Here is a 25135-nt window from a genome sequence, read left to right on the forward strand (position 1 = left end):
AATTTGGCAGTAATTTCTTCCCACCTGTTCCTGATTAGTTTTGAGACTCCTCAGCTTTTGCCCTTTAGATGTTGATAATAGAGTAGTTGATCTGTTCCTTTTTTCCCTTCAGCATTTGACAGCTCCTGTTTGTCTTCTGTGGATGCAGCAGCCTCATTCTTCACATGTATCATCTCTCTTTTGCCAGCACAAGCAACCAAGGGAAGTAAATGCACACCAAAATAGGCTAAAATACCCTTGTATTCCTTGACAGCTTGAGTATTAGGCTGTGAATCATCACCTCGCCCTGCAGTTGTGACTGCTCGTCTAGACCATCACAAGCCACTTCTAGGAGTAAACCTGTGTGGCCTGAAGAAGTTCAGCATTGGTTTGATAATAGAATTAAGGACAGTTAATAGAATTAAGGACAGTCCAGTGCAAGGTCCTTGTAGTGGTCAAAATCCTTTCTGGGACTTAACCATGTTACGTGGGAGATCCTTACCTGTGGTCCTCCATCTTGCCAGGTCCATCTCCTGTTACAGTCGCATTTCACTGGCACAGGCAGCTGTCATTGAAAAGGTAGAGGGGAAGCTCCAGACCCTGGGGAGGACTTGCATGGGAGTTAGGTATTTGACAGGCCACTTCTCATAAAGCAAAGAAATGTGCAGTGCCTGGACTATAAACTCACGGTGTTGACTTAACCTGTGTATACTTGGAACACCCTTGTTCTCCCTAGCATGCAAAACCTGCATGCCTTGCAAGGTGTCTTGAGGAAGAAGTTTTTACATTGTTTTCTATGCCCCCACACCAACGTTCAATGTTGCAAATGCAGACACCATTTATTTTTCTGTATGGTCAAAGATGTGTTTTATTATTTCTACATGGATCACTTGTTTTAAACGTAGCATGTAGACACAACATTGTGAATGAAATATCTACCACGGAAAGAAAAAACATTCACTGTGACATATTTTCATGGCAATGATACTTATGCTTACATTCACAAATACATTATACTTGCATTATAACGATATAATTGAAACTTATTTTTTGAAATTGGGTTTTAGGTTGTTAAAGGCTTGCAGGTCTTTTTTTCTTCTTCTTTTTCCTCTTAATAGCTATAGTAATAGCTATAAAGTCCTATAACTGGTACCTGTATTCCTAGAAATGATCCCGTGTCTTGCATAAGTGGGTAACTAAATATAGTAACTTGTATTAAATATGGTTTTCTTCATTGATAATTGCAATGTATTTTCATGTTGCAAACACAGAATTACTGGAAATGTAAACTAGACAGTGTGTTTTTATAAATATTCTGGCTTTCCAGAATAGCGTATGAACACATTCAATGTTACCCCATAATTTTTCTTGAAAATAGTAAGTTTGCAATGAGAAGTCTTACTTTCTAGATTTGTTTTTGAAATTAATGACAAGTGGTTAGTAAGAAAATGCATTCTTCTCTTCATCTTAAGCTATGTGTTTGGAGTCCATTGCTGGATCTTCAGTTAACTCCGTGCAACGTAAAGCAATGAACAGAAAAGTTAGCTCAGTTGTTTTAATAATTGCTTAACAGCTCAATTGTTTTAATAATTGCACTTGTAGAAACAGACAGTTAAAAATAAGTTATTTCTTAGCTGAAGATGTAGGGCTTTCAGGTTTAAGTTAAAGGCATGCTCCTCAAGTTCAGCTTCTGATGCTTGTTTGTTTTAAATATCAGTGGGTAAACCTGGGTGCTTTCACTTCCATAAACTGGGTAAAGCATCACTTTGCTAGGACATAAAAAGTGGTTTATAAACAGAAGTGCAAAGTTGGAAAGGGGTAGAAGGGGTATTCATTTACTGTGCAACTTCCAAATCCTAACCTTGTCCTCTGAAAATAAAATTTATCTGCACAGAAAATCTTCACTAAGCCTTGAAGTGTTCAGCTGCTGTTGTCGTGGAGTTGTGTATGTAGGTTTTCTTCTTGTGTGTGTTTTTTTTTTTTTTTGGTTTGCCTGTTTTTATTTTTATTATTTATTTATTTATTTTATTTTAAACAAACATGTAAGGATTGCACTGTTTTAATGCTGGCTTTCTAGCATAAATGAACGGTTATGCAAGTGGGTCCTGCCACGTCTTTCAGGGTCACTCTAAGGCAATGCTTCCCTGCTGGAAGTTGCTGTTTGCTGGGCTGAGTCAGCAGAACCGGCTGGACATCCGCTCCGTTCCTGCTTGTGCTGATCCTGTGCCTTAGCATGAGGCCACGTCAGCCACCAAATGACAAGGCCAGAGCGGGAAAGGAGTTGCTCGCATGCAGATCCGCATCCAGATCCCCTTCCTGGAAGGGGAGGAGCAGCCAGCTGGGGAAGCAGCTCCTTATCTCTCCCTGTGACTTGGCCATGCTCACCTGCCTGTTTTTCCCAGATGTAAGCGAGCAGATGTACTGTACAAGCTCTGCACATGCTAACAGAAGTCTACACCAAAGCACTACTAACACCAATTACTTTTTATTAAAACTTCAAGCTTACCTTTCAAAACACAATGAAGTAAAGTCTGTCTTATGCCAAGCCATCGTAAAGAAAGCTATGCTGTGTTTCTAGTTTTCAAGTGGAATAAAAATATTTTATTCCTCTTATTTTCCTGAAGTGAAAAGCTCAGTAATATGGCTAAAAAAGAAAAGTTTCACTGAGTTGTAAACAAATATATGCTGCTTCACTGTTTCACAATGAAAGATTCTCCACAGCTTGTTAAGTTCACAGAATCTTTACAAATAGTGCTTGATTAAAATTAATTCAGAAACAAAATAAATTAGGGCTGTCTACTTCAGTGATTTAGATAATCTCTTTTTGTGGGTGTTTTATTTTTATTTTTTTTATGGTTGATAGTCTTGTTTTCTTTTAACGGTTCATAAATGCACTTCATCACAATTTCTGGTACCTGTCAGGTATAGAGAGCCATAGCAAATTCAGTACTGAAAATCAGTGATACTCCCTCCCATGTATATGTGCATACATGTATATTTTTTGAAAGAGCTTTTCTTTCCCTTCAGGTTTCCTAGAAATGCTATTCCAGAAATAACACATCTATTCCTGCCTGGTTCATTTTAGAAAAAAGAAAAAACCCATTTCAATGTTGAAAACTTCAAATTATTAAATACATATTGATAGCTGTGTAAGTGACCCCAAAAAAGACCCCAGAAAAGGTGTACCATAGAATCATGGAATAGCTTAGATTGGAAGGGACCTTAAAGACCACCCAGTCCCACCCTCTGCCATGGGCAGGGACACCTCCCACCAGACCAGGTTGCCCAAATCCCCATCCAGTCTGGCCTTGGACACCTCCAGGGATGGGGCAGCCTGTGCCAGGGCCTCACCACCCTCATAGTTAAGAATTTCTTCTGAAATTAGAATCTAAATCTCCCTTCTTTTAGTTTAAAACTATTACTCCTTGTCCTAGCACCACACCCCCTGACAAAGAGTCCCTCCTCATCTTTCCTACAGGCCCCCTTTAGGGGCTGGAATGCTGCTCTAAGGTCCCCCTGTGGCCTTCTCTTCTCCAGGCTGAACAACCCCAACTCCCTCAGCCTCTCTTCACAGGAGAGGTGCTCCAGCCCTCTGATCATCCTTGTGGCCCTCCTCTGGACTCACTCTAATACCTCCATGTCCTTCTTGTGCTGGGGGCTCCAGAGCTGAACGCAGAGCTCCAGGTGGGGTCTCACGAGAGCACAGCAGAGGGGGACAATCCCCTCCCTCGCCCTGCTGGCAGGGTTGTTGTTGGAGCAGCCCGCTGATACGGTTGGCCTTCTGGGCTGCAAGTGCTCACTGCCTACTCATGTTGAGCTTCTCATCCACCAACACCCCCAGGGCCTTCTCCTCAGGGCTCGTCTCAATCCATTCTCCACCCAGCCTGTGTTTGTGCTTGGGATTGCCCTGGCCAGGTGCAAGGTCTTGTTGAACCTCATGAGGTGCGCACAGGCCCATATTTTGTCTGTATTTAATTAAATCCCAGTCTCTCTTGACTTTGACACTTGTGCTAAATTTTCTCTTTGCATCTTTTTGGACAAACGTAATGTTGAATCTTTGGATAAAATATATATAAATTTATTCTGCAAAAGAACTTTTATATAGCACTAATGTTGAGGCTGAGGTTGAATGTAGACCATGTAATTGAAGCAGTTCCAACAGTTTTAAATATTAATTTTCATCTGACCTTAAAACTTTCTCACTCCTATTTGCTTTCATGCAAAATTCCCTTTCCCTTTCCTATTATGAAAATTGTATTTTCCCCCTCTAGCTCTCCTATGTATTCTCTAGGTGTCCACATATTGTGGCATGTCTTGTGTTGCCCTCAGCATGCAGATGGTATTTGGTAGAATTGAATATTTGCACTTTTCTGGCTGTGAATAACATTTTATTTACTCTGTATGAGTTATAAATGCCATTAAATATTCCTGCAAATTTTTATATATGATTTCAGGTTTAATTTTTGTTTTAGTAAACTAAGTAACAAACTGAGCAAACTAGGTTTTATTTTCATAAACTTTCATGCTCTAGCCTGTAAATGGTAGGCTTTTTTTGATCTCGACTCAAGTTTCTTGGCTCATTTTCCCCATTTTGTAAGCACCAGGTTAACCAGATTCCCTGGCTTGCAGAATCCCAGTGCAGGGATGTGATGAATAGTTCATGTGATGAATAGTTCCTTCATGATACTCAGTTTGTTAGATAGTCATATGTGTCTGCTATGATAGGTGGTTTCTTTACGCTATTCTTGCCAGATACTGCCCTGGAGATGTTAGAGAAAGATCTTAGCACTTTTGTTACACAAGAGTTGTACTCTGTCGGCATCTCTCTCTTTTTTTTTTTTTTTTTTTTTTTTTTTTTCCCCCCCAAAGATTTGGGTTTGCATCTGTACGTTTTGATCAAAGGAGAGTTTATGCTTGTGATGCAATTCACAAAGATTAATGGTATCTCAATTGGTTTTGCATTCACAGTATGACAGTTGTGGTTATTTCTAGTGGCACACTTATTTTTTTATCTTTTGTGCTTTTTTTTTTTTTTTGAATTATGATTCTGTGTTCTTGATTCTTACTGATACCCATGACAGTGAAAAGTCTTCAAGTGGACAGCAGAAAGAGTTATTCATCCTGTCTCATTAAGATAAGGTTGCTGTATACAATTGAAACAATATAAATTATGGAAGAGTTTCATTTATTTTCCTTCAGATTCTTCAGGGGACCGGACTCCTTCACAGTTGGATGCTATATAACAACATAGGTTTTTGGCACTAATAATAGTAGTCAGTCTGGTTTGAGTCAGTGTCTGGATAAGAACAGAAGCATCAGCAACAGCTTTGTGTATTAGATGTTCAACAATACAGGTTCTCTAAGATGAAACAGCTCATTCTGCTTTGATAAATTAGTGTTTAAATAAAGTACGAGACTTTGGTGAAGTCTGCTGACGTTAGACCCCCAGTCTAGAGGAGCTGTGCTTAAATCTGCTGGTTACTGAGATTTGTGTTCTCACAAATTAATGTGCTTTCAGTGCTAGTGCTTTGTCCTGCCAAGCTGACGTATTTCAGAGCTCTGCTGTAGCTGAGTGCTGCCAAACATCCTCAATATAACTTCCAGTAACCATTTTTAACTGCTGTTAATGCCTTTACTAGATACACGTGGTGGGTGGAAAGCTTAGGTATTAGTGGGGACTTGAGCCTTCCCCTGATATTTGCACTCAAATAAGAGCTGTTTCAATGAAGATTTTAGCTGTATCTGCTAGGCAAGTGGTTAGTGTACTAGAACAGTGTACAAATGTGCTGCTTTCTCAAATATTTCCCATTAGCTTGTTTAATGAGGCACTCTAATATCCCCTCAGGCTGACTGTCATTACTGAAAACCGAAGTGTTAACTGTAACAAGGACTCTACAAGACTACAGAAAGGCTTAATTTTGGTGAATCTTTATAATTGGTGATGACTTTACAATATGCTTCAGAGCTGCCTGTAGAATAAAGGTTGGTGACTGTTCCAGCTCACATATGTGTTAGTGAAAGCTAATGGTCTTTTAGAATAAATACCTTTTGTGGTTATAATGTGTCCTTCGTTAATGATAGACATTCTTCTCCCCACAAACTACTTAAATGGTTCTTCTTGAGGCTGACAATCAAGAATATAGGATTGCTGTGGAACTCACTGCTGCTCTCACAAAGTTAATGTGTTTCCTGCCCTTATCCCATTGAATATTACTACTCAGACGCGATAAATGTTCTAAAATTATCTGTTGACAAGAGTGCCCTTCTTGTCAGAAACAAAGTATAACCCTTATACTATAAGTTGTGGGAATACTGCAGGAAGAAAATAATTGATGAAAGTGTCTGTATAATTTGATATACTTCTGGAATCAGTAGTGTTTCAAGGCATTAAATTTAAATTGTATATCCCAGTGTCCAAGACATAAGAAGTTTATCAGATTTCCTACTTAATTAAAACAAATACAATTCACCCACCTTAAATTCCTATTCAAACTTTCTCGTAGCATAGCATCTCTTCATCTGTTTATTAATATTTCATTCCTGATTCTCTTTTCCATGAACTCACTTCTTCATCAAGTGGCCTCCACAAATCCTCCATCTGGGGAGCCATTTGCTACAGCTGCTTGGAATCCTTGCAAGTAGCATAAACCACCACGGGCAGCTTCTTAATGAAGCGAAATTTAAGCGAAAGTTGCTTGCATTAAAGTTTAACATTTTAATGAAAATTTGCTCTTGACAGTTCATTTATATTTGATAGAGTATATTTTAACCGAGATAACAGTTATTTTTTTTTAAAGTATCTCAGTGCAGCTTTATATGTCAGCAAAGAATGTTTTCCCAATGAATGAGGCATTCCCTCCTGAAATGAAATATTTCAGTAATTTCTGTTTCTGCTTATTTATTTGGAACCTCTAACAATACAAATTTCTGTAATGAGCTCTGACTGTTCTTTGATGTTAATGGAGATTCATGGCTCCATTACTGGACTATGAGAGCACTGAAACAGGATGGAATATCTTTGCTTTTTATTTATTTATTTATTTATTTTTGCGATTCGCATCCTGAGATTAGTTTTGAAGTAGATGGTGTTGAGTCCCAAGGTGGTTTAGGCCAATCTCTGTTATCACACGTGGTTCTGCCTATGGGCCAGTACAGGCTTTGGATCTCGTGGTGAACTGTTTCAGGGAGCTTAGTGGTACAAAAGCCTGTGTGGGCAGGGGGATACCCTCTGAGCTGGTTTACCAGTGGGTTCAGTTGTGTTGGTGCAAAGGGTTGGTACGAGCTGGTGGGAAGGAGAGACAGAATGACAAAATGACACACAGGCACCAATTCCTATAAGGGTTTCCTTAGTGCTTCTAGTGCTTCTAGATCATCTTTTTTTTATTCCCCAGGCACGAAAGGCTGGCAATTATGAGTTGTGGGGTGTATGGTCTCTTTGTTTTTATGACCCTTTTTAGTAGTAATCAATACAGCAGCAACAAAAAAAATTGCCAAGAATCCTTCCCAATCCTTCCCAATATTTTTGCTGCTGCTGAAGCTGGTTATTTGTTGATGCTGTTGAAATGATAGACACTTACATTCCTGGTACCTTAGAGCTTTTTTATTATGTTAGGAGTAAAAGTGCATCTCATTCAATATCCTGTCTCCAGCTTTTGTTGCTCATCTGTTGTTTATATGATGCACCTTCCCTCCTGTCTGCTAGATATGATTTGAGCTGTAGTGGAAGTCCTAGTTGTTACAGGATATGTTTATAATGTATTTATCTGATCGTGAAAAAAAAAAAAAAAAAAAAAAAAAAGAGTTATTCCATCTCCCTAGTATTTATTTCGAAATGCTTTTTTTATGAACAAGAGCTTGGATTTTGTTTTTAGTCCTTTTGTTTTGCTACATTAATCTCATTTCTTAAAATACATATTTAATTATCCTAATTATCCTAGGGCTTCTCCTTCACGACCTTTTTACAGAATCACAGAATGGTTGGGGTTGGAAGGGACCTCTGGAGATCAACTGGTCCAGCCCTCCCTGCCAAGCAAGGACACCCAGAACAAATTGCACAGGATGGCATCCAGGCAGGTTTTGAATATCTCCAGAAGAGGAGACTCCACAGCCTCCCTCAGCAGCCTGTTGCAGTGCTCTGTCACCCTCACAGTAAAGAAATGCCCCCTCATATTCAGCTGGAACTTCCTGTACTTCAGTTTGTGTCCATTGCCTCTTGTCCTCTCACTGGGCACAACCAAAAAGAGACTGGCCCCACTGTCTTGATGCCCTCCCTTCAGATATTTATACACGTTGATCAGATCCCATCTCAGCCTTCTCTTTTCCAGGCTAAACAGGCTCAGCTGTCTCAGCCTGTCCTCGTATGACAGGTGCTCCAGTCCTCTAATCATTTTTGTAGCCCTCATCTGGACTTGCTCCAGTAGCTCCATGTCTCTCTTGTACTGGGGAGCCCAGAACTGGACACAGTACTCCAGGTGTGGCCTCACCAGGGCTGAGTAGATCATCAGGGGGAGGATCACCTCCCTTAACCTGCTGGCAACATTCTTTCTAATGCACCACAGGATACTGTTGGCCTTCTTGGCCACAAGGACACACTGCTGGCTCATGGTCAGCCTGCTGTCCACCAGGACTCCCAGGTCCCTCTCTGCTCTCCAGCAGGTCAGCGCCCAGCCTGTTCAGGTGCTTGGGGTTATTCCTCCCTAGGGGCAGGACCCTGCATTTGTCCGTTTTGAACTTCTTGAGGTTCCTCTCGGCCCAACTCTCCAGCCTGTGGAGGTCCCTCTGAATGGCAGCACAGCCCTCTGGTGTGTCAGCCGCTCCTCCCAGCTTTGTGTCATCAGCAGACTTGCTGAGGGTGCACCCTGTTGCATGACCCAGGTCACTGATGAATAAATTGAACAAGACTGGACCCAGTACTGACCCCAGGGGGACACCACGAGCTACTGGCCTCCAGCTAGACTGCACTGCTGACCAGAGCCCTCTGAGCTCTGCCATCCAGCCAGTTCTCAATCCACCTCATGATCCACTCATCTTTCCCTCACTTCCTCTCATCTACCCTCATCTACCCAAGCCAGTCATCCCATCATTTCTAACTTTTTTTTTTGTCAGTAAGTTTGTTGACTTCATTCCTGAACTTTGTAATGAACTCTTTATAATGCGTACATGTTCATACTGAAAATACCTTTCTGGATGGTAATGGGATTCTAAGATGCCTTTTCACACCCGGTTTCTATTGATTGTCTTAGAATTGGGCTGTGTACTCTCTCTCGTCTCTGCTTTGCAGTGGTAAATCTGCAGATTATAGTAGCAGTTCTAGTAATTAGTATTGTAACTGACTATTTTAGAAGTGGAAAATACATTTAATATGATGATTTCAGTCCATCAAGTCATCTGATGTTTCCTGTGCAATAATTAGCTGCATCTTGTGGTTTAAATTTAAAGAACCTTCAATTATATTTTTTCTGAACCATATTCTTCACTGAGGTCAGGAGGCTAATGCCTTGGTTACTCCAGTGGATAAGGATTGGGCTTTCTGCTTTCCCTTCTCAGATTTCATAGCTGTGGTACACAATGTAGAGCTTATGGTTTCTCTGACAGACTTCCAGTTAATTGTTTTCATTTTCTTTTCCTCACATCTTGTCACTTATCAGCTTTATTAGCTAGGTAGTAATATACTTGCCTGCAGCAAGGATCTTTTATTTGGTGTGAGCACTTTGACAGTGAGAGCATATTAGAAAATGTCATCTAAGTGTAAATGAAAGCATTCTCATATGAAAGATAAAGAAAAGATTACACTGCAGCCATATTTACTTTGCAAGGAAAGCTGTTCTTTGCTTTCAACTTTGATTAATATCTGTCCATTAAAATAACTACATAATGAATACTGGTTATGTATTTTAGATGTTTTATAGTTGATTAACATTTAACTCGCTCTCATAGGCTGTAGCGAGTCTTAAGTTGAAAAAGAAAAACCTGCAGAACACATTCTGAGGCGGCTGAAAGCAAAACTGTAGTGTGAATAATGTTATAAAGTCTAAAATACTGCTTTTTTCTCTTAAAGTGTTAAGATTTTTTTCCTTAATTTGGTCTGTATCAGAATAGCATATATATATGTACATATATATATAGATATATATGTGATTTTTTTAGAAATAACTTTGCTTTTATGTATGAGTGCTTGCTGGATGGCAGCCAGTCAAACTGGGGAGGCTTTCCTAATCGCCTTCCCCCATCTCCTGAAACCTCCTGCTCTCCGTTTCAGGCTCAGAGTAGCAATACATATATTTTGATATCTAAATGGTAAATGAGATATTTTTTTATGCTGAACTGAGTTTTTAGTTTGGATGTTTTGAACCTGTAGGTTTTGGGAAACCCAGTAGAGGCAGTAAGGTCAGAGTATGAGGCAAGGCAGCAACGGTGTCAGGGTGAGAAAGCTGATGTGGAAGCTGCAGAATCACAGAATCCTGTTGGTTGGAGATCATCCACTTACAGAGATGGTTACAGCATAACAGAGTGTAGGCTCAGAGGATGGTTTGGGTTGGAATGGACATTTAAAGACCTCCTAGTTCCAACCCCCTGCCATGGGCAGGGACACCTTCCCCTGGATGAGCATGGTCCTGGGCAAGCTGCTGTAGCTGACCTTGCTCAAGCTGAGGGGCCTGCACCAGAGGATCTCCAAAGTTTCCTGTCAACCTAAACAATTCTGTGCGATTCTGAGCTAATACTCTTAACTCCGTAGGTTTTCCTAAGAAATCATGTGCTATTAGTTGCAGGTTTGAAAATAAATCATTACAACTGTTGTATTAATGCCAGCTGAATACCTGCAGTCACTGGGTAGCTTGTGACTGGCCTGCTGTGTGTGCGGGCTTCCCACTTCCCTGCTAAGTCCTGTAGCCATTAACTTTCTGGCGAGATCACAGCAGAAACAGTAAACCTGCTGATCTCACCTCTTGTTCAAGACACTTCATACAGGTGTTTTAAACTTTGCACTACCCTTTTGTTACAGCAACAGGCTTTAGGTTTTTCAGGTTTTTCAGTAAATGGTGAGTGTTACCCACAGCTGTCAGTGGTTCCATCAGTGCTCTAGGGCTGATAGTGTGCTCCAGCGCTGGCCCTAGCTGTTGGTGTTCAGTTCAGTGGCATGGCTCTGCTTTTTGGATGCCTCAGAAGCAAATTTGTCTGTTGTAATTGAAACAAGATTTCTGGGCAGATCCTGTGTAAAATCAACCATCAGAAAGAACAAAATGGGCTAAAATGCCCCTCAAGTATGAGTGTGTAAAAGGTAGCTTTTTTACGGGTCATCTATTGGTCTTGGTTGTGCAAATCCTTCGTGCTACTTTCCAGTAAAATCCATGTACAGACCTTGCTATTGTTACCTCTTGAAGTAGCTTCACTGGATGGTTATTTCAGGAGTAGCCTTCTTGGGAATACATGTTATTTTTCTAAAGCTTTTAGTGATATTCGTATTTGCAGGCCATGGCGAGGGTGAATACTCAGGACTGACTTCCAGTAGCTTCCAAGAGGAAGATGTGAGTCCGGTTTTCTTCTTGAAAGAGGGAAGCAGAACAATATTTCTCTTCCCTGTCCATACTGCAAGACCAAATTCTGTTTCTGTACCTGCAAGCTCCTTGTTGGCAGAACTTGGCCTCCCACATCATTCCTGCTGCTCTGAATGCAATCACCTTTCATTTCCGTGTCACTCTTGTAGTCAGCGGGGAAGGTGGTTATGGCCCATCTGATTAAATAGCCACTGACAGGCAAAGTGTTTTCTTTCCAGCTTTGAGGCACTGTGGCTTTTTAGTGAGGATTGCTCTGAGTAGAGTAGTGGAGAGCAAAATATCAATGGTCTCAAAAAAATAAAGAAAAAAAGTCCAACCAACCAACCAAAAAACTGAAACCCTTCAGAGATATCAGACATCTCTGGTCCATGAATTGTCAAACCTGGTGATTACTGGAAACACATTTAGGGTGTACCAGGGGGACTGGTGCTTCTTCTGCTGCCGAGCCTTTCCTAGGTCTCTGTGGCTGGTCCTTGGTTGATAGTTTTTGTTTTGAGAAAGCAGATATACTCCTACGCTTTCCTGTAAAGGCCTTTCCATTATATGTGTGCTATCTCCATCGCTTTAATTGTAATTAGTTAAAACACTGATGTGAAAGATGCAAGAGAAATATCCCTAATGGTGAGGAGCGTTTGAAAATTTGCTTCTATATCGCAAGAGGCTATTTGAATGCTTTTCTCCGTGGTGCACTCTGGTTCACTTTGAAAAAAGGTTGAATAAATTTTTAATTTTTTTTTTTCCTGACACTTTTATGTGTTTGTTGTTGTTGTATGTGGGTTGCTGAGTCAATAGCAGCAGGAGGCACCGGTGTGTCCTGGGAGCTCTGCCGGGAACTGGGCAATCGCGCAGAGCAGCCGCTGCAAGCATCTCCCAGTCAGAAAAAAAAAAGATCTTCTGATGCTGTTTTGTTATTAAACAATCTGTATCCCTCACTCGAGCTCTGGGAGGCTCCAGCAGCTCCGTCAGGCTAACATTGTTGCTGCGGGGGCTTTTGTGCTCTTAGCCTGGTGAGCCAGCTGGGCAGCAGGCGCCTTGCTGACCCTCCGCCAGGTAGTCATGCCACGAGGCTTTGCTGCTGCCGTGTCTGCTGGAAACCACCCCAGTGCTTCAGGAACCCATGCACCCAGTGAGGTGACCCCAGCTTGTGGGGTGGCGTGGGGCTGCCCCTGGGAGGACGGGTCGGGGGAGGTGGTGTCCACACTGCCGATCAGATTGTGTTCTCTCTGCTGAGGTGGTATCTCAGCTGGCTTCAGGAGAAATGGGCTTCTGAGTGTGTGCTGCCAACCTATTGCTATTTTTTTACCCCCCCCCCCCCCCAAATTAATATATATATATATAGTTGGATGTCGCTCTTGGTTCTTCTAATGAAAAAGGAATACAAACTTCCTTTAAATGAGCAAGAATTTGTTGGTGGATATGGCACCCATCGTGTGCTGTACTCAGCTCTGCTCTTTATACGTCACTGGACATCTGTTCTTATGGCTCGTGTATGCGTGCGTGTTTGTCTTCCACGTGGGCATTTCTGTCTCTTGCAGAAGTGGCTCATTTAGAGCCAGCCCTTCATTCACAGGAAGTATTGCCAATATCAAGACAGAATAAAAGGCATCCGTGCTTTAGCTTCAGTCCTTGCCTCCTTATGGTGGTAGAACTTTTAGTATGGTGTTTGGGGTAGTTTTAAACTCCAGGAAAGTTGAGAAATAATCCATTCTGTCTGACAATAACAGAACTGAGAACGCTTAGCATCTTTTCTTGTAAAACCTTTAGTTAGGCATTTTGCATTATGAATGCTGACTTGGATCGTAGCTTCTCTTTATCTCAAAACTGTAAATATATGTATGCGTTGTATTTAACCTTGGTGTACACGCAATGTGAATTAGTGACTTATTCCTTGCATCGTTGCATCAATCCTTGAATTTGGGATGCAGTCATTAGCAGCCAGTGTGTGTGCCCATTTGCCCTGGATATTCTGCTGGAGTTCATTAGGTGTATTTCCTTCCTTGTCGTCTTCTGGAACCTGTAAAATCCCACTCGTACAGCTCATTCCATTTAAATAGCATAGTATTTCATGACAAAAAAGGATGTAACATCTCTTTCAGTTTCATAAATGTAATTTAATTTATTCTTGTAGGTGTGGCATCTATGACAGTACCTGTGTACATCGCAGAAGTTGCTCCTCCACACCTAAGAGGCAGATTAGTCACCATTAACACTCTGTTCATCACCGGAGGACAATTTTTTGCAAGTGTCGTGGACGGACTCTTCAGCTACCTCGCAAAGGACGGATGGAGGTTTGTGAGTCTTCATTGCTAAAAGGAAAACTGGCGTAGTTATGATTTGGGCAAGGCTTGATAAATAATTGAAAGAACATTTAGTGGTTGACAGCTATCATAATTTGTGTAGGTTAAATAGAGTTCACATATAAACGGGTAAAACTGCATACTGAAATGGAACTTTAATAATTAACTTTTGCTAAATGAAATACAATGGTAAGCTTAAGCTTCCCAATACTAAGGTTAAGCTTAGTATTCTTAGTATGTTTAGGTTTTCTGACTTAACTAAACTTTAAAATGGATGAGCAATAAATATGCATCAACAAGCTTGAAAGATTGTCATGACGTTTATAAAAGTAGCTTGCCTTTTGCATTTAGAATAATTACATCCTGATTTTTCAAAAGGCAAATTTCCAGTGATTGTGGTGCTGCATGCACAAAATAGAGGTGTATACTGAATATTCTTAACTTGAGCAGTAGCAATCTAATGAGAACTGAAGTGATGGATACTGGAGTACACCTTTATAGTTAAAAGCTTGGGTTATATAGAATAAAATGAATCTCTTTTACTCTACATTCTGGATGTGTTCTTTGTATAGACATTGCTCAGTGATTCTGGACTGCACCTACCTACCTGGTGGTGTGTCATTTGAGTGATTAGACATTTCTGTGGCTCAGTATTTTACTTGCAGTGCTGATGTGAAAAAATAATTAAGAGAACTGTGTGGGAGGAATAACTTATACTACACATTCCAGCTTCTGGAAACTTGTGCTTAATTATGTGTGCTGTTCTCTTGAAAGTCTCTTGGGAAAGGGGTGCATGTTGCTATAAGGTCTTCAATTTCTGTTGCTACAGCCTAGAATTGTTTTGCTATTTGAAAATTGTAATGTGAATGATCCTCCAACCCCCAGAAAAGCTTACAAATTAAATATTATTATTTTCACTGGCTTCTGATGGGGCTGAGTAAGGATTTCTAGGTGGACTGATGTTTGTAGTTGAAGTTATGAACAATTCATCTGGGACTTGGTATTCAGAAGTACTTAGAAGCTCTTCGTTCTTTAGTATGTAAAGAAATATGCATTAAAACAAAATACTTAATATTTTCTTGATGAGTCTACTGTTTAATCTGTGTATATATGAAGATTAAAGAAGTTTGAGGGGTTTACTTTTTGTCCATATGATTGCTTCCTTTTCCTCTTATGTAAAAAGATGCCATATTTTGACCTGAAGAAAAAAAAGTCACTTCATGCTGATTTTATTTAATATAGTCAATTCTAGTTCTGCTTTTTGCTTTCTGAAAATGCATTGTATACTCTAGCTGAAATGGAAATAGCATTTCATATTTTCACTTGATGCTTCTGATGACCTTTTTACTGCAATGCATCTACATGCTCCCAAGACTGTGTCCAGTTACGGAGGACTGAGAAACAGCCTTCACTGAAATGCCTAGTTTTATAGGATGGTTAATCCCTGCAGTTAATGACATACAGTCAGTTTTTAGAAAGGGTAATCATGATATGCGCTAATGCATGTCTAGGTAAAATAAACTGAAGTTTATTTTACCAATTGTACCCAGTACCAATTGTCCCAGTTGTTGTGTTGCTATTTTAAATTGACTTTTAGCTTAACTAATTTGCTAATACAACAGGTCCCTGTGCATGGAGCTGGGTGTTGACGAATGGACAGGAAAGATACTTAGAAACAGAGCTCTGGGTCACTGTCACTGTTACAAGTGTTTGTGTGCTTTCTCTTTGGGCAGATTTTTTGGGGTTTGGTTTACCTTGCGGGTTAGGGATTCAGCTGGGAAGGCTTTTGTGGATGTCTCTGTGTTTTTCCCCTCAGTGGGCTGATGCATATGAGATAGGGACGTGTTTGTAGTCCATATGTTTCAGTAAATGCTACCATATTGGAAGAAAAATACACAGTAACACAGTATCCAAGTATTGATCTTGTTGGAGTTGTTCAGGTAAATTAAAAGCTGCTAGCTTGAATTTTTCATCAAGAAAAAAGGGAGTTGTGTGCAAGGCCAGTGGTGAAGGGGAAGGAAGCGTTACAGCTTTCAATGTGGTAGAAATAAACTGTGGAAAGCTAAAAATGGATCTACTGCACATTCTGAAGCACAGAAAACAATCCATCGGAAGGTACTCCGAGGCCTCAAGGCTAATTTACAGCTCTTCAAGCAGGGTTAGCATCAAAGTTAAATCAGGTTGGATTAATTTACTCAGGTCTTTGTCAAGCTGATTTTTGAAAATCTCCACGGGTAGCCATTTCCACTTCTCAGGACAACTCACTCATGTTTGATCACTCTTACTGTGAAGAATTGTTTTCCCTCATCTTTGATCTGAATTTTTCTTGTTGCAATGTGTGATTATTGGCTCTTGTCCTTCCACAGCGTACATCTGAGAAGCGTCTGTCTCCATATCCTCCATGAGCTGCTTTTCATGTGTGAAAGATGCAATTACATCCCCCCCTTGATTTTCTCTTCTCTGAGCAGCACAGACTAGGTTCTCTCAGCATCTTTTGTCATGTGTTCCTGTTGCTTTTCCATCGTAGTGATCCTTTGGTGAACTATCCCTGGTTTGTAGCTCACTCTCGTGTTGGTGGTCCCAGTCTTCCACCTGCGGTATGGAGTAACGAGGAGTAATTGTTTTTGCAGCCTGCTGGCTCATGCCGGATAACTTTTGCTAATGCAATAACGCTGGGTTTTATGTACATGCCAAGCACTGTTCTGCAGGACTGAGCGGAGCTAAATGAAGTGAAACTGTTAAAGATGCTTTGGGCAGAAACTGAGGCTCTGCTCATGGTGAGGTATGCAGGGATTCTCAGCTACAGTGCTGGAGCTCTTGTTTGGGGATTGTATACTTTTCTGTCCTCAGCTAGCTTGCTGCAACCTGAGGCTGAGCAGAGAAGTGTACAGATGGTCTGTCACCTGGAAAGAGTGGCCAACGTGCACATGGCGAGACATCACAGATGTTCACTCCTGAGTCATCCCATACAAGAAGGAAAATTACAGCAATTATCGTAGCTGTAAATGATTGAATGGCTGTGCATTGGAGTGCAACAAAAACCAAGAAGGAACTTTACTTCTGGTTGTTCTTGGAAATGCTGGATATTAAATTAAAAACAAACAAAAGAAAACAAATATTTAACCTGACTCTTCTGTCAGGTTAGCTTTATAAACCTTGGTAATGCCATCTTAATAGTATTGCAGCAGTATGTCTCGGAAGGAGAAATGTTACAGCAGACTTATTAAATTTCATGCTGGATTTTTTCAGGTCTGCTAGACATCTGGCTTCAAATGCAAAGTCTTGTACTCTATATAGGAAAGAACTATATTAGATTTCTGAATGCTGGCTCACTGCATGTAATGTCCAAAATTGTCTGCTTTTACTCTAAATTGGTTATATCAAAGTTGCTTGATCTGAAAATTGCAATGACTCGTGAACTTGCAGTGGATTTTTTGCTCTTAACTGAACATTTTCCTCCTGCCCTGCTCCTTGTACTCCACTTTGACCAGAAACATGTCAATTGGAAACTGACTGTACTGACTGAGCACTCTGCTCTTCTTTTCTATCTTGTTTGTGATAAACAATCCAATAGAGTCCTACTGGTAGTTTTAACAAGCTAGGTCTAGCTTTCAGAAGCCTCCATTGAATTTATTTTTTTTTTCTTCCTAAAATGATTGCAGGTACCCAACTGCTTAATTCTGGAGGTTCTGCTGCATTTAAGGGAGTGAAGGAAGGGCTTTGGAGGAACAGAAATGGGGTAACTGGAGGGTAAAGGAGTGTTGAGCTTCAGCGGTGTATATTTTAAAGGGATTCTACATACAGCTTCCAAAAAAACTGTTTGTGGAGAGGGAGGAGCATAGGAAGAAATGAGGACATTGATGAATGAGAACATTAGTGACTCTTGTTAGATATGGTGGCTGACGACTGCTTAACAAATAATCCTTCCACAAGCTTTGCATTTTGAATGTTCTTTTTTCCTGCTTTCCTTTTTTTTACCAAGGAGTACTTGTATGACCTTTGGAAATTTTTGCCCAGTTTATGAAGAACTTGAAGGCTTGGCTTGGGGATGGGAAGGCTGGCCTTACATGCACGTTATCCAGGGATGGCCATCCTCTTTACATTACGTTTTGTGTGTTTAAGAGTTTTTTTTTTTTTTTTTTTCCATTCTCCATTTTTCTGCTCTGTTGTATTGCTCATGGTTTTCTTTATTAAATCTACAAATGCTATTCTGAGAAAGTCTTTTTTCCATTTTCACCCAAGATGCATTTGGACTTGTCCAATACATGTGGCTCATTGTCCTGAAACAAGGTTTTTGTTAATGGTTGGGTTCTCTTTCCTACTCACAATCTCACTGCATAGCAAGCTTTATGAAGACATCCATGGGAGAGAATTCAGAACCACTGGTGTGAAAACAAGTATATTGAGGATAACAGAGGAGCTAGAGGAGAGCTTTGCTAATCCCCCTCACTTCCTGATTGATTTAAAGGTGCAAACCTATTTATGAGTACAAACTGCCCCAATATGCAGTTTGAGGGCTGGTTTCTGGAGGTGGTGTAACGGTTAGGACAACTGATCTGAAACCTGTGTTGTTTGCAATAATGCACAGGTGACACCAGCTGCATTTAACGACTTTAATGGAAGCCAAAATAATGTGTCAAGCGCAAATGGTTTATCAGATGTAGGGAAAAAGATTTAAAAAGCAGAACAAAATTGCATAGTATTCCATAATTCTTGTTATTGAAGGAATATAAAAATGGGAAGGGGGTGGATCAGAACCACCCATGAAAGAAGGTGGTATGCTCATCTTCCGCAGGCTTTCACCCTGCTTTAGTCGGAGCAAATCGTGGTGTCTCTGGGTGTTGTCACAGGTGTCAGTGCTGGCTCCTGGAAGTGTACCTCTCCTGCCAGAGGTAATTCTCTGCTGAATAGAGAACTGGCATTAATGCTGTCTATAGTAAAATCCCTCTGGGCACCTAAAATGCTGTTTAGATTTCAAACAACAGTGCAGCTGCCTGAAGATTTAAGAGAGAGATATGAAAGATCTAGTGTAAATGGATGCAGCTCTGGTTAAATGAACTTTTTGCAGTGTTTCTGTCTACAGTCAGACAGAAAGCCTCTTACACAAGAGGCTTATTCCCTGGCAATGCGTATCTGTATACACATACTTACTGATCAAATTAAGCATTTAGGGCCGGCTGGTTTGGAGTTTATCATTTTTTATAGGTCTGGAAAACAATTAGCAGGATTTCAGTCTCATTTTTGTCATCAGCAGTACCCATCTGTTCTCTCTGTCTTTGCTTTCTTATTCTGTTATTCTTTTCTTATATTTTCATAAAAGGGTTTATCAGTTTTGAAACCACTGGAATGTTTGAGTTTTTATTTAGTCTGATTAAATGTCCTCTGAACCAGTGGCTGTTGGGCCAGCGACAGCAGAATACTCAGCTCATCCTGAGACATACTGGAACTGAAAGCGAAGGTCTTGTTTTCTACAGTACTGGACGAATAGGATTCGTGCCTGCTTAATTTCTGGCAATAAAGAATATGAAGGGAAGAGGTTTGGTTTGTAAGCTTAAGCTGCTCTACACAGGTCTTCTCGTAGCATGCTTCTGTAGCCAATATGATAAATTTGTTTATTTGTTTATTTATTTCCAGGTACATGCTGGGGCTTTCAGCTGTGCCAGCAGTTATACAGTTTTTTGGTTTCCTGTTTCTTCCTGAAAGTCCCCGATGGTTGATACAGAAAGGCCAGACTCAGAGAGCACGGCGGATTCTGTCTCAGATGCGTGGCAACCAGGCAATCGATGAGGAGTATGACAGCATCAAAAACAACATTGAAGAAGAAGAAAAAGAAGTTGGAGCAGGTATGCTGAATGCTTGTTCACATCTCTGTGTATCAGGGAGGAGCTAAAAATCAGACAAAACGGTTAAGTTGTAGACTTTGAGAGCTTCATTGTTTGCTTTTCTTGACAATAATGCTGTTATTTGCAATATTTCATATACTGGTAATTTCTGAGGTGAGCAGATGTTTTTATAGTCCTACAGTTTTAATTTTAGTTCTGATTTTTTAAACGAGGAGGATTTAAAGTTGTGTAGGATTTTAAGTTTATACTAGCTGCAGCTATGTGAGAATTGCATTCAGAAAATTACTCAGTTTAAGAGTGAGCATCTTGAAGAGTGGAAATAAAACAAAGTTTGGTTTCTTTCCTCAGTGGAAAAGACCAAACAGCCGTTAGGGAGATCAGAAGGCATTTTACATGCCCCTATTATCTGGAGTTTATATTCTGGCTGATGGTAATTCCAGGTAAGCAGGCTTTGGAAAGATTCACAAACCTAGGCGTGTAATATAGAAATCATTTTCCAGTGAGGGCAGCTGCTGAAGTCTTTTTGGTCTGCCCAAGAAAATGCAGCATCTAAATCAAATACTTTTGCACTGTTTTTGTATTCTTATGCCATAATTGCTCAGAACTTTGTATGTACTTTGGTATGTATTTATGTAGCAAGATTACCATTCCACTGACTATCTTTTTTGTCTACTAAGTATTTTTTCTTTGCTATGTTCTGGAACTGTTAGGGTAGGAATCTTAAGTCTGTAAAGTAAGACTTATCCTAGTTCTTGCTTCCTTAAATGTTGATAGCATGGTTCTGTAACTTCTCAGAGATAGTGGAAAGAAAAATGCAAGTTATTTTACAGCTGTAGGAATTGAGATTTGACATCTGATAGTACCTAATGTCATTGTCTCATTGTAAGCTCTAAGGCCAAACTCAATAAATGAATACTTACTTATCTGGAAAAAGTTATTTGATGCATTCTAGCGACAAGATTTTTAAAGTATTCTTCACTGATTTTAAGTAGGGCTGGATTTTTCTCCCATTATGTTTCTGAGGCTTTTGGATATCTTTTTCTTTTTTCTTTTTCTTGTTTTTTTTTTTTTTTTTTGATCTTAATCAGGGGAAAAAAAATAAGTTTATTGAAGTCAATTTGATAAAGAGCTTTAGTGGATTTTCATAGAACAGCTTGGGTCCTGTTCCAAGGTTCTTGATCGTAGTAGTCATTGGACTGTTTGATTCCATGGAGAGCCATTTAATGTCTGGTATTAAAGTTTTTTTCTGCTTTGTAGAAATAAAAGGAGCAGGTGTTTGACCCATTCTGTTCCGTATTTGTAGTCCTTGGGCTACACAGTGTGACATTCATATTCTCTCTCTCTTCCCTCATTCTGCTGTTTCACATTTTGTAAATTAAATATATTTTTGTTGTAAGACTGCAGTAGGACTGACTCCAGCTCAGTTATTAAATCAGTCCTCAGTGCAGCCATAGCTTGGACTGGCACGCTAGATATGAGGCTTTCTGGGGCTCTTGATTCTTTTCCAAAATGCATTGTCTTGCTGGAGTTTAGATAAGTCAAGCACATTCCCATGGAAAAGCTTGATTAGAGAGAAATCAGCGTTTTCCTCAGAGGCAATCCACATCTTCAGAGCTGTCATCAAACGGCATTAAAAAGTGAGGGTAGTTATGAGTATGTGCTGTCCCACTTGTTATAAATGCTTAGGAAATAGGCATTAGATGGTTAAGGTCATTCTTGATTTTGATTATAACTTGATTGTAATTGCACTTCATCCCATTTCAGCCATAGTCTTCATTGTTGTCAAAAGTTATGTTATATGTCAGCATCAAGACATACATTATTTTTGTTACCTGTCTGTGACTTAAAGGTGGTATTTACAAGTGGTATTGAATTGTAATTAGTTTCATTTCTTGAGGTGTTATGTGGATAGTCAGTGTTGAATTTGGTGTGTGTGGTACAAAATCCACTTGCTGTTCAATGGGGAATATGTGAAATTCGACGAAATACAACTTTGTAGATCAAAAATCATCCTGCTTACTTTTAGGTAATAGCGTCTTTTCCTTTTCTGTCACTTCCTCTCTTGAAAAAGAACAGATTTTCTTTTTCATTGACTGATAACATAAGCATCTTTGCCAGTTCTTCAGGGCATCATTTTCTAATTGAAAACAAGCCTGTGTTTGACTCCTTCTCTACAAGGGAGTAACAGAATTCTACCAAAACATATTGTCCAGTCCCACACTAAAAACTGTAAAGTCTTTTATAACTGTTTCATCAACTATTCTTGTCACTGAAATAATGAATCACAGGGGAGCCTCATCTGTGTTGCTTAAGCTACTTTTCAAAAGGTTAGTTTTAATGTCTGTCATAATACCAGAGTTTTGCATTGCAGTTTCCATATGGTCATCAACAGCTTCTGTAAAAAGTAAAAATGCCTTGAGCAATGACTTTGGTTTCAGAAGTCTTTAGTGCCGATACTGCTTAGCAGCTTATATTTCAGCATTTCAGGTTGGTATCAGGAAGGGAATTCATCTTTGTGACGCTTTCCCTGTGAGTGGTTATGCAAAGGTTAACTCTCTAACAGTATTGAACATGGCTTTTGCATTTTCTCTTCTCTGCTTGCGGTGTAACTTCTGGTGTTGTGAAGTCCACAACAGTTTTCTGGTTAAAACCTTACATTTGGAAAATGGGAAGGGGAAGGCATTGCATTTGCACAAGACAAGTTGAACCTTGGTCAAGAGCAGCTGATCAATATATTTAAACAACTTCTCAGATGTCAGGACTGTAGTGCAAGAGAGGGCTCAGGCGTGATTCTTCCTTCCTAATCCTAGATGTTTAACAGATGTCCAACATTCAAAGAAAATCATGGAAAAGTATCAATTTGTATGATCTTTTTGAGTGAAAGTACCTCTAAGTTGCTTGGTTTTTCCACATGCCCCACTCGTGCCAGTCTTGAGCTGTGATGTGCCAGGATGCCTGATATTTCACACAAAATCAGTAGTGATGAGTTTAGTACTAACTTAACATCCTGACAAAATAAATATCATTTGCATTAAGACTAGGCTTTTATTTCTATGTAGATAACGTATGTGTAGCCATGGATCATAATTACCCTAGGAGAACAGTGTAACCTCCCCCAGCCCTATTTATTCCACATTTCTCGAACCTGTGAATTATGGTTGAGACTCCTGACCTTCTCTGCTCAGGTGGACCTTTACGTTTTACAGTCTGCTTTTAAGCATGTATGAGAGTCAACTTCTGATCATGAAGATGTTTTTGCATGTTATGCTTTGTAATTCTCTCCACGTAAAAGCTGTGTTGGGCTTAGTGGTGTGTGGAACCGTGCTGCTTCCGTTGAAGTCCACAGAGTGATTTAGAAAATTCATCATTGCACTGTGGTATTATTTAACCTACCATTCTCTGTCCATACCAGAATGTTCTGTAATTCTGTAATTTTTTTTTTGAGACCAAAACAATGTATTCATACCACTCTTACCCTTTTATTCCTGCAGGCTTCACTTGCTTTACTTCTTTACTGAATTTGCCATTGGATCAGTGAGTCAGTCTCCTTTTTTAGGTTTTGTATTTCCCTGCAGGAGATAAATGTGTTGTCATATAAAGGAAAAATCACCTCATTACCATTAGTTTTCAGCTCATACCTTTATCCAGTTAACTGTCAGTTAAAATAGGATGTTATCAGGGAAGAGAACTGTCCCCTCAGTTCTTCCTGGCTACAGTATATTTATATTTCTTTCAACTTTCCTTCATAAATAATATTTTAACTTGTCAGTATTCCTGCCTATGGCTTTGGCTGCAACCATTTGACACTTGTCTCTCTAGGGAGATAGTGGAAGCTTTCATTATTTTCATTCTTAATCGTAACATTCTCCTTGCTTCTGGGAGTCCTTTTTATCCTATGCAATTGTCTGACATGCCTGGAATTCAAAAAGATATATATATGCTTATTGTTATTGCATGTCAGCTAGAATCTATTGAATGAAAGTTGGTAATATTGTGATGCTCTAGTAGGGTTGTGCAGAGCTCTGAGCCATTCCAGCTTTAGGGACTCCAATCTTTATTTAAAATGAATCCCTCATTCATGGGGTTGAGTGGCTATTGTTACCTGTAACCAATAAATTAGGTGGAAGTCTTTCAGACAAAAGGAATAAAAGAGTTGGGCTGAGGATGTGTCCAAGAAAACCCCAAATCCCATGTGGTTGGTTGTCATGTCAGCCAGAAATGCTTGCTTGTGACAATACCAATGCAAGGGTCAGATCCAGTTTGGTTTTGCCTTTGAATTTCGTGGGGAGTATGGCCAGCTCATGAGGTATTAGAAAGGAATGTCCTCGTTCCATTCTCATATTTTAACTGTTTGAGCTGCAGAATTATTTCCTTGTCTGTTTTTCAAAAATTTGTCTTGTGAGGGGACTTGTCTTCACTGGAATTTGTTTTGTTTTTACTTGCAGCCATAAAAACGATCTCCTCCCTAATTTAAAATTTAGATAATGCAGGCAAGTAAAACATGGAGACATTTGATCTTGTGAAAGTACACTAACTCAATTCAGTGTATGATCAGATAATGAGAAAAAGCCTTTACAAAAATCACCAAGGAATATTGAAAGTATGAATTACTGTACTAAACAATTGATAAAGACAGATAAAAAGCTTTTCTGGTTCTCCTTTTATCCTTAAAGCCTTTTAAAAGGCTGGCTAATTCTCAGAAATATGACCTTTGAAAAATACAGTCTATTTAAAAAAAATAAAACACCTTTTTTTTCCTGCCATGCCTAGAAATGTAGTACCATGTGTTAAAAATAATAGTTCATTTCTGGTAAGTTAGAGCTCTGCTCATCCCTTCAGGTTGCAGATGTAGCCAAGAGTTTGTGAATTCCTGTGTGCTTTGGGGGACCCCTACAGATTTTATACCTGGCAGGATGTTTGGAGCTGACCTTGCTTGAATGGCTTGTGGCCAAAACCTTCATCTGTCACATGGGTTTTCAATGTGCCTACATCAATTAAATGGTTACCTGGAAATGGACGTTTATTGCCTCTCTGAAGCTGAGCTCCTTTAGGGTATGCTGCTTCAGGTGGACATACTGGAACTAATTCTTCTTTACCTGAGGTCCAGACAGATTTTGTACAGCGTAGTCCTAAAGGGCAGGGAAAAATGAAACTGCATGAAACTGCACAAAAACTTAAGAGAACCATTATGAGGTAAGAGGGTTGCTGTTTAGTTGTTGTTGTCATTCTGATTTTTTCTCCACTTCAGATTCATTCTGAAGTTTCTGGAAGTAGAATTAACCTTCCATTGGCAGCATTATCTTTGTATTAGTCCGCAGGTTCTGAAGCTTACAGAAAATTAAGGCTAGAAGTCTGGAAAATGAGAAATCTTTGTTTTCAGTTGAAAAATCTGTTTGCACCTACTGATTTTATTTAAGCCAAATGACATCATTCACAGATCGAAGCTGAATTTGCTGACATT

General features: G+C 39.8%; 1 protein-coding gene across 2 annotated transcripts in view; it reads left to right on the top strand.

Moving 5' to 3' along the window:
• SLC2A13 (solute carrier family 2 member 13) overlaps positions 1 to 25135 on the top strand; it is a 159088-nt gene that overhangs the window by 17068 nt on the left and 116885 nt on the right. For both annotated transcript variants that reach the window (XM_035322975.1, XM_035322965.1), the window contains exons 2-3: positions 13663 to 13822; positions 19466 to 19674. In XM_035322975.1, coding sequence (XP_035178866.1) covers positions 13663 to 13822; positions 19466 to 19674 — 369 coding nt within the window. The remainder of the gene's footprint in view (positions 1 to 13662; positions 13823 to 19465; positions 19675 to 25135) is intronic.

This window comes from Oxyura jamaicensis, chromosome 1, assembly GCF_011077185.1.
Source record: "Oxyura jamaicensis isolate SHBP4307 breed ruddy duck chromosome 1, BPBGC_Ojam_1.0, whole genome shotgun sequence".
Lineage (NCBI taxonomy): Eukaryota > Metazoa > Chordata > Aves > Anseriformes > Anatidae > Oxyura > Oxyura jamaicensis.